Source organism: Pseudomyrmex gracilis, unplaced genomic scaffold (assembly GCF_002006095.1).
Source record: "Pseudomyrmex gracilis isolate BER0280 unplaced genomic scaffold, ASM200609v1 scaffold_29, whole genome shotgun sequence".
NCBI lineage: Eukaryota > Metazoa > Arthropoda > Insecta > Hymenoptera > Formicidae > Pseudomyrmex > Pseudomyrmex gracilis.
The window spans coordinates 916,150-926,086 of record NW_018020613.1 but is presented as its reverse complement, the minus strand read 5'-3'; the positions used below and the strand labels follow the sequence as shown (position 1 = coordinate 926,086).

The window sequence follows — 9,937 nt, the reverse complement described above, 5'->3', positions numbered from 1 at the left end:
ATTTTTTTTAATATTTGGTGACCATAAAGAACATGAACTTTTTAAGGGTCACTATGCAATAAACTGAAAATTTGGTATGTGACACTTATGTAATTATACGTAGGGAGTGACGATTTTTTTTTGATGAAATTTCCATATATTTGTATATTGTGTAATTTAAAACAATATTCTTCTATATATGTGCTTTTTTTATTTTTTTATATTTTATATATTTATATATTCATCTGTATTTTCTACATCTACTTTCATATTTCTATATCAATTTCTCTTAAAGAACCGATATAGAATTTTTTTTGGAGACTTATGTTCTTTTATACTTCTATATCAATTTCTCTTAAAGTACTGATATAGAATCGTTTTTTAAAGACATGTTCTTTATATCTATTTTCTACATTTTTATTCTTTTCTATTTTATCTTTGCAAAAATATATACTTGAAATATATGTATTGAAATATATATTTTTTCTATCTACTATAGAAAAGTAATATTTCTATCTCTTCTAAGTATACACGATGAGCTTTGAAGGATAGATATATTCTTTTTTCAATCATAAAATTTAAAACAAAACTCGGACGTGAAACTAAAATATATTTAAAATAATACTTTTTAATTTTTTAAAACAATTGCCCCTCGCGTAAAATATTTGATAGGTTTTAAAAGTTTTCAAAGTAAATAGGTAGGTACGTAGGTATCTGTGTAGGTAGGGATGCGTATCTACAAGCTCTTGTAGAAAATATGTTAGGCCGGGTAGGTAGGTAAGAAATATGTAAGACCAGATAGGCAGAAAATATGGTAGACCGGATAAGTAGGAAGAAATAAAAATGTAAAATTAGGATCAAGGTTGTCATGCAGCCTTAATCCTAATTAATAATAAGGCTAGTAACGTTTAAGATATGTCAGATGTTTAAGATAGGTAGGTAGGATTATATATACTATGTATTATATATTGCATAATATTGTATTATATTGTATGTACTATGTATCATATTGCGTAATATTGTATTATATTGTATGTTGTATGTAACATATGTATACTATTGTATTTTATTGTATAAATGTATAAAAAATTGTAAAATGAAACTTGACAATTGAAAACACATTGATAAAGAATTGTAATAAAGCAGAGTAATAGGTATTCTTCTTGGAATTGCAACTTTTCAGACATATATATTTGTGTACCGGTAAAACAGCTTTGTGTAATATATATGTTTTTTTATATGTAGTGTTTTAAATAAAATAAAGAAAATAAAATAAAATTTATAAAGCAACGAGCAGCAAATGATGATGTAAAAGGAGACGATATCTGACTACACTCCATGAATTCTGATGCTGCTCGCTAAAATAATATTCTTTTCTTGACTATCACATCTTTTCTTGTATGTCACATTTATGTCGTGTGGAAAGTTGCAATGTTTTTTCTTATTCTTTTCTATTCTCCTTTCTTATCTTCTCATCACGGTCATTTTAAATTCCAAAAGAAATCAAATTCGCAATCGCGGAAATACTCACACGCCTGAAAAAGGTGATTATTTGGACTCGTGTACATAGCACGGAATAGAAAAATTTTACCGTGGAACAATGCAAATCAGAGTTTTAACTATTAGACAGATTATCTGACAGTTTATCTGAAAATGGAACAAGTGGCCCTTAGGCTTCTCTCTAAAACGAAGCACGCATTGCGAGGATAAAAAAGTAGTGATACTCATCAATTTGTAGTCACACAGTCGAAGGCGCGCGCGTCGATTCGATACTTCGATTCTCGAAATGAAGCTCGCGCTTCGATACATCGAGATCAATGGGTAAGGGATAGTCGTGGCGGGCGCGCGACGCGAAGCGGAATTTCGCTCAAATTCGTTCCGTATTTCTCGCGATTGTTATTGTATTCCGCACGCAATAATCGGTGGTGCGTGTGTCTCAAAATGTCGAGCGTTCGCTGTGATAGATAATTGTGATAGATAATGTCGCGCACTTATCGATCGGCGAATATATACAACGAAATTGTTTTTTGCGGCGCTCTTGCGAGAAACACGCGCGAGAAACAAAATGGCTAACGCGAAAGGCACTCTTTTCGAACTAGTTCGCATCTTTCGCGATTGTTGTCGTCTCGCGCGCGCGTAAAATACACGAGTGTTTGTTTATGACGTAAACTATCGGAATCGTTTTCGCTCATATGCAATCAGCATCGCATACTCGCTAAGTAACGACGATTGTATCGCCGTCGGTCGCGCTTCCGCGAAGTGCGCGCGAGAAATTATATTTCGTGTGATGTTGCAACTACACCGATTATTTGTTGTGAAAACAACTTTTAGTGAGCAGCGTCGAAACTCTCCCGACGAGCGCAGTATATCACCATTGAGCGAGATAGCGTATCAGGTAATCTTTTTTTAATTTTCTTATGCTTTAATACAATATATATCTAAACCAACGCATTCCAATCCGATGGATAAAACGACTACTATCTATGATTTAGTTTCGTTCTGTTTTGTGCTGCGATTTTGTGCCTAATTTTATCATAATTAATATTAGCTGCTACGTTTCTTGAAAAAATAAAAAAAAAAAACGACCGTATTGTAACAACGCGTGCCGGGTGAAAAAACATTGCTGGCAGCTTCTTCAGACTCTTGTTTCAAAATTTAACAGTCTTATATGACACTAAATATATTTCACGATGAAATATCGTTTACTTTGTCACAAAATATGATCCAAAAGAGTTTTTAAAAAAAATCTCCACACACATTTTATATTCTCTAGAAACTTATATAGTAGTCGCTGTTGATTTTGGTTTTATTCATGCAAAAAAGAGAGGTGCAATAAATTAAGGAATGACACAGAGTGCAATTTGAGTAAATCGTTTTACTAATGTTTATTAATAAACATTTCTCATATAGATTATTAGAATTTATTATAATTTCATATGTGTGCAACTGCCGCAGTTAGTTTTTTTTTTTTTTTTTTTTTTTTAATCGTTATTTACACTATTCAGTATAAAATGCGAGTTCGAGATTAAATCATCGTCATCATTGTCATTACCATTGTCACACCACTATATTGTTTTGTTAATATTGTTTTTTTTCCGGTTATCCATTTTTTCTCAGACACTATCTGTCATCGATTAAGTAATTATCAATGCTTGTACTCAGGAAAATGCGTGGGGGGCAGTAGGGCAGTATTTTCGTTATCACTAGTGTTGTTGGTAATTATTTCTTTTGGGGAACCATTATTCATTATGTTACATTCTAGACTAAAATCATCGTCTAGTGGGCATTTGTTAATATTAGGCAAATGATTATTAACATCGATTCCACGAACGTCGCTTAGCGTTTTTTGTTGTTGATGGGATTGAGCAGATTCTACCTCGGCATTGTTACTAGTGTCGAGGTTGTTTTCAATTTGTGGGGGAGGTGGATAATAGCCGCGTTGCTTTATTGGCAGTTGTTCCACCGGCTGTTGCTGTTGCTGTTGCTGCTGTTGCTGCTGCTGCTGCTGTTGCTGCTGCGTAGTCTGTTGCGGCATCGGCAACTGCATCGCTGATGGCGGGGGTGGCTGTTGCGGCGGCCGGTGCTGTACCCCTCCTCCTCCATCCTCATTAGTCCACCGGGCTACTTGTTGTTGAGCTTGAATAAATGCATCACTAGAAAATAATAAGATTACACAAGCCCATTGGATCTAGTCCACCGCCACTAATGCTGCATTCAAACGCGGGACGTAACAACAGTAAGTGAAGCCAAACCAGTCGACCCGAAGCGGAAGCTGTCGGTGAGTACGTGATTACTCTTCAGGCTGAGGTTTGGATCATTACGACTGGCCTAGTGCGATATGATGAAAAATTTGTATCATTATATAGAAGAAAATGGATAATTAATCAACAAATAGCAAGGTGACGTTTTCTTACGACGTCGTTTTTATGTCATTGTGACGTCATCTTCATCAAGTGACATCATCTTGTTACTCGGGTGACATATTATTTTTTATTCTTTTTTATTTTGTGTTCTTCATCTGTGACGTGAAAATTAAACAATTTGTTGTTTCTCTTGACGAAACGAAAGTTTTGTCATAATAATTTATTTAGTTATAAATTTTTAATTTATATATTTTATTTTTATAATAACTTATATATTTTACTTTAAAATCTCGACAACATTTAATTAAATAAGCTTGCGACATCAACCAGCTGCTACTCTAATAATTGTCCAAAAATTTGCAAATTTTTAAATTACAAAAAACAAGAGAAAGATGTTTTATTGACTAAAAAATCTATATATCGCGCTGTAAAACTTAATTTTGTGATACACTTAATTACTTAAAAAAATTACTTTCTTCTCTGATGAGCTCTAATGGAGAATTCGTACATTCTCTGTACAAAAAGCATCACGTACGCACGGTGTTTGAAATACCAATTAAACTATTTAAAGCGCGTGCGAAGCCTTACGATCACTACAGTTCTTATTTAATTCACAGCATTCCTTTACATATGCATTTTCTGACAAACATACCAACAAAGAAGAACTTCAGATAAGGATAAGTGCTCACATCGATTACAAATGTAAATTGCCTCGTCGAGAAATAAATTGAAAAAATACTTTTTTTTTTACAATCGTAAAAAATTCGTTCACATGTTGGTTTCACAAATATGGCAATGCAAAATGTCAGAAGCGGTGCATGCGCAACAATCGAATATGATTGTGGTGACTGCTATATAAGTGTGTTCCAAATCTGCGCCAAATATATTTTCAATTATCAACCAATTGAAGATTAAAGTTTATATAAATGTCAAATACACAAAATTATTAATAGAAATTTACAAAACTCACAAAAAAAATACTGTATCTGTGTAAGAATATTCTCTGTAGATTTGGAACACATCTACAGACTGAGTATTGGAACTCGTGTGTGTTGTTATTGTTTTGTTGTTTAGAGCAATATTCCACGATGCAGAAGCAAAAACGAAAAGAACGCATGCAGACTTTCGTGTGCATTTTGCTTTTCTCTTCGAAAAATTTTGTCAAATACAACATATTCTTGATCTTGATTGAAGTGCTCGTTGATTCGATATGCGAGATACAATTGCAAACGTTGCAACTGCGTTATTGCAGCATATTGAAATATCGTATGCCGAGTCTATTTATACTCTCTCCACGTAGATTTCAAAAAACTCTCTTCAGTCAGCAATAACGATATACTCGTAATTAAAACTCAAACTGTTTTTATAACCCGAGAGTTCGCGATCATTACCAATTTTTTAACGATTGCAAAACAGAATTCGTTGTATATAAATTCCTATCTCTCACGAAAATTGTTATTTGAATCATCGTGCGCCATCATCGTCGGAGTAGTTTTTTGATTTTGACACGACGCGTTGTTTTTTTTTTTTTTTTCACGTTGTTTCCAATTTATATTCCGACGCGTAATTGCTCTGTTGATATTATACATGAAGTTCGTCTTTTTTTTTCTTTTTTCTTTGCAAACAACAACACATGCACCATCCTTATCTGAGATAATACGCGATTTATCGTGTGAAGGATCTGGGGGAAGGTGTGATGAGAGCCGTGAGCCGATAAATCGATATATCAGTGAGTTGTAGATATAATATATATCGCTACTAGTGAAGCCGTAAGGTTTCTCGTGATGCAAGATTCTCGCAGTACCTTTCACAATCGGGTGTTTCACCCCTAGTATTTGAGCCTCTGTCAGGATCGGCAGTTTCATAGATACCCTCGTCCTCGGGATGCATTTGATGGGAGTGTTGATGGGTGTGTTGATGATTGCCGTAAGGACTTCGGGACGTCGGCTGACGATATCTACCGTAGACGAATCTACTAGCGTCCTCGTCGCGGCCGCGACTACATCTTCTGCTTCTATGTAGGAAATCCAATCAATTTCCTGCGTAAGTTTACGAGCTACGCGATTTTTTCTCTTGTTTTTTTTTTATTTTGTTTTTATCTCTCACACTTCTTCGCTTTCTTTTCGTGATACGCTTGGGAATTGAAAAATTATACAGATAGGTAGTATAATATGAATTGGATGTTTATATGTGTACGGAAAAATACTCGGAGCGCGCGGTTATCTCTTTCGTAGAGATTTTTATAAGTTTTGATATAATTAAAATTAATATCAGTTAATTGTGTTTTATGTGTTTTCGGTGTGCGACATGTACCTGCTATCAGTAAGTTGATTGTGCTTTATGGCTAACGCATTTGTTTAATCTCCATTTGCCATTTGTGTTTTGCTTATCTAATAACCTTCAATTGGATCGCAATTACGCTCAAATTCGATTACGTTTGTTATTTAGTATAAACAGACTCCGCATTTTACCTCGAAGTAAATTTTCTTCTATACCGCGCGTAAATACTTCAATTATTGTTAATTAATTACCGAGTGTGTGTCCCTTTTTCCGTTATCCTCGAAACATCGAATAATAGTGTCTGATAAATATATATATATATATATGTAAATATAAATGCGGTCGAGTCTTGACAGCCTTTTGATGCACAAAATAGAAAGCAGAATAAGATAACAAAGTTTTTAACCCTCTCATTCTATCGTACATAAATTGTTACGTCAAGACATGACGAAATAATTTTGTGTGACTATAAAAATATTATAAAATTAAATATTATAAAAATTAAATGCCTACAAAAGTAGTTGCAGATATCTTTTATTAATTAGAAAAGTAAACAGTTGAAATATATTTACAACGTATATAAAATAATTTTAATTGTTATTTCTGCAATGGTTCCGTTTGCCGACAATCTTATTAGCGAGAGGAACACTCGTTTATGAGAGGGTTAAGATGAGAAATTGGCGAAAGAGAAGATAGAATAAGCGATTCACAGTGAGAGTTATGGCAGCGTGTGAAATACATGTCTGCTGACGATAATCGTAAATTAATACAATATGTAAAAAGCTGAGATGTATTTAGCCGATCGTCTCAATAATACGTTGAATTAAAAAACGAACGTTCTAAGTTTACGAATCATGACTAAAAAAGAGGCTAGAGATATATTTCTTGTGTAGATTGTAATGAACGTCTTTAGTTTAAAATGAACAGTATATGTATATATAATATATATATTTCGAGATATTGTGCAATTAAGGCTCATTGTCTGAATTGAGTTTTAAAAGCTTGTCTGGACAAAAAGCGCACGTAATTCTGTTTCGCAAGTTCTTACCCTTGAGATGACTCGCTACAGACAGAAGAATCGATTCTGTAGTGACGATCGGGATCACCGTCGGTCATCCTTATCTCTTCGGATCCGCTCGGACTCATTTGACCGGTTATGAAGGGTCTGACAACAGAGACACAATTCGTGTCTTAGTGTTATTCTTAGTTTCGTCGTGTGAAGAAGAAAACAAATTTATATACCAGATACTTCTCGTTCGCGCGCAATTTTATAATCAAAGAACATTAAAAGAATATTTCTAGATCATCAAATGGCAATTCCGATACATATGTGAGGACGCTTTTACCTCGACGCTGCCCGATGTTCCAGTTGGCGAATGATATCCTCGAGATTGCGTATGCGAATGGTGCCGCATGGCGGTTGCAATTCCACTTCGTCCTCGTCGTCTTCCTGTCCGTTATGCATGCCGTTGTCCTGGCCGTCGATGTCCTTCCGATACATGTCGTAGCCGCAGTCGGCCAGTGATTTGCGTATCGGGTCGTCGTCCAGGCCGGACGGGGTGCCAGCGTGATCCCGACGACTCGCCGCGTTCTTCAGCACCTCGATTATGTCGTCGCGATAGCCGTCGAGTTGATTCAAGGTCCTTTCCACCTGTTCGATCGCGCCTCCGCCCAGTCCTGACGAATATCAAACTCAAGTTACCGGTGGAAGAAAAAACTCTCGATGATGAAGCAGTTCACGTTAACTCTCTCGTGCGCAAAATCCGCTTTTTTTTAAATATCTTTCTCTTTAAATATCTTCTCGTTTTATCGACTATTAGTGATATTTGTGTTAATATTTGTTATTAATTTACGATTTTTTGTTAATCTCTGAGTTATAAAAGTAAAGCGTAAAAGAGAAAGAAATTTAAACCTTATTGAAATAAATAAATAAATATATGTGTGCACGAGAGAGTTGAAATAATCATAAAAGTCTTTTTTACAGAAGAGAGAGATCCTTGTTTTAGAATATTTCTGTATTAACCCTTTATATATTGTGTATATTTTAAGATAAAACAAAAACTGGTTTTTTAGTTGCGAGTGTTTACGTAAACGCAAAAAGATAATAGATTGTTTGGTTTCGCTTCGATTTCAATTTAGTTCATTTGATGATGAGAAGGAAAATGAACAAGAGAGTCATTAACATATAAAGAGTTAACGTTTTGTGAAGAGTCGGTGTAAGAAGTTCGCACTTGCAAATCGAAAGATAACCGAACGGTATAAAGGGTGTGTGTATGTGTATGCGTAAGAATACGTGTGTTAATTTGACGATCGCAGAAACAACGCGCTCGTTGATGAACACGTAGCTCATGATACAAATTCGGCCAACTGCTTGGATCTTTCGACTCGCCGAAGTTCGAGCTCCCTCCAGCTACTTTTCACGGTTCTCTTATTATTGTGACGTGATCACGCCCACTGTTCTGTTGTACGACTATCAGGCATTACAATACCGTAACCACCGTGTTTCTTTAAAATTCCCTTCTCAGGCAACTTTGTGAGATTGTTTGATGGGAGATCAATGAAAGAGACAACCTCCTCTGCTCCCGTACCTCCATCTTCTTCCTCTACGCCGTGCCTCTTCGGTTGCGGCTTGTGCTCCCTGAAAGACGGACCGGATCTACATCGGATATTCATTCGTTAATTTCAGCGGTTCGGTGTTATCTTTCGCAAAAGAAAATGTGCAACAACTCAAATCGAGTCAAAAATCACTTTGTAAAAGTGTTCAGGCGTTCGATACAAAAAACAAAACAAATCGTGAGACAAACCTCGAACTTTGATTTTCTGACGCTTTACGTAAAACGATTACACATCACTTTACATTACACTGTAGAACTTCGTACTTTATTATAAATTTTTTTTTTATAGTAATACTTATAATATCAAGTATACAAAAAAAAAAAAAAGATCTCAATCGACTGCGCAATAACTGTCCTGTTATTCTTTCGTATTATAAATCGCAGATATAAGTAATAATAATAATAATAATAATATTGACCATATGTGACGTTTATAAATGCTTTCAATGAAACGTTGTGCATAAATAGAAATTATAATGATGCAATATATATGTATTTAATATTTACACACGGTATCCCAGATATTACTAACGTTTTTTGTTTTTTTTTATAAAAATGAAAGAAAAGAATAACAATGTTGCAACGTTAATGAATCACCCTACATGTGCACCCGTTATCATGCAATAATTAAAGATGTGGTGGGACAAAAATAAACATTGCGATGCAGCAATTAAATACCATAGCAGTGACTTTCATGCGAATACATCGGGTTCGACCGCAGCGTGTCTATGTGTGTGAGTCGCAAAGTCAGCTGAATATCGAGATCGTGGTCTGTGCGAAGAATGGTTACATTCAGAAAACGCAACAGTTGCGTAACGGTTGAGAGATTATCACTTGTGACGAGACTATTTCTCAAAACCTATCGCGGTTCCAGAAGTACGAGCCAATCACAAGTGACAATCTCTCTCAACCGTTGTTTTTTTTCTGTATGTAACCGATGTTTTTGTGCAAAATATGAGAGAATGATGAGAGCAAAAAAGAGAGAGAGAGAGAGAGAGAGAGGGAGAGAGAGAGAGAGAGAAACAAAAGACAGATTCGGACCGGGATATTAATAATCATAGTCAAATACGAGAGGAGAATTGATCCCCTAGAGACAGCTAAAAGCTGCAATTTAACCACAATAGTAGCCGCAAATGCGAAAACGCTATTTCCGGCAACATGGAAACACATATGAAGATGAATTGCTGGTCGATCGAAATC

At 35.2% G+C, this 9,937-nt stretch overlaps 2 protein-coding genes across 4 annotated transcripts in view; both read right to left on the bottom strand.

Annotated features, from left to right (window-relative positions):
* Positions 1-2,963: 2,963 nt before the first annotated feature.
* Positions 2,964-7,809, bottom strand: LOC109852453 (probable serine/threonine-protein kinase dyrk1). Its single transcript, XM_020423631.1, has 4 exons — positions 7,469-7,809; positions 7,171-7,287; positions 5,647-5,856; positions 2,964-3,632 (listed from the first exon to the last, which is right to left on the bottom strand). Exons 1-4 carry the CDS (start codon positions 7,621-7,623, stop codon positions 3,125-3,127), a joined length of 990 nt encoding a protein of 329 aa, XP_020279220.1. The 5' UTR covers positions 7,624-7,809; the 3' UTR covers positions 2,964-3,124.
* Positions 7,712-9,937, bottom strand: part of LOC109852451 (disintegrin and metalloproteinase domain-containing protein 11) — a 32,721-nt gene continuing 30,495 nt past the window's right edge. Inside the window, exon 22 of one of the 3 annotated variants that reach the window (XM_020423623.1) lies at positions 7,712-8,760. In XM_020423623.1, the coding sequence (XP_020279212.1) occupies positions 8,568-8,760 (193 nt within the window). In that variant the 3' untranslated portion in view covers positions 7,712-8,567. Of the gene's footprint in view, positions 8,779-9,937 lie in introns of all 3 variants that reach the window. The other 2 variants (XM_020423626.1, XM_020423628.1) reach the window with 2 other exon arrangements.

What these genes read in the sequence shown, in the direction of transcription:
- LOC109852453 (XM_020423631.1), bottom strand. Translation starts at nt 7,623, where the DNA reads ATGTATCGGAAGGACATCGACGGCCAGGACAACGGCATGCATAACGGA. An exon ending in TGTAGCGAGTCATCTCAAGG is followed by an intron (nt 5,857 to 7,170) that starts GTAAGAACTTGC and finishes TTTCCTACATAG; the next exon opens with AAGCAGAAGATGTAGTCGCG. An exon ending in GAAACACCCGATTGTGAAAG is followed by an intron (nt 3,633 to 5,646) that starts GTACTGCGAGAA and finishes ATTATTTTCTAG; the next exon opens with TGATGCATTTATTCAAGCTC.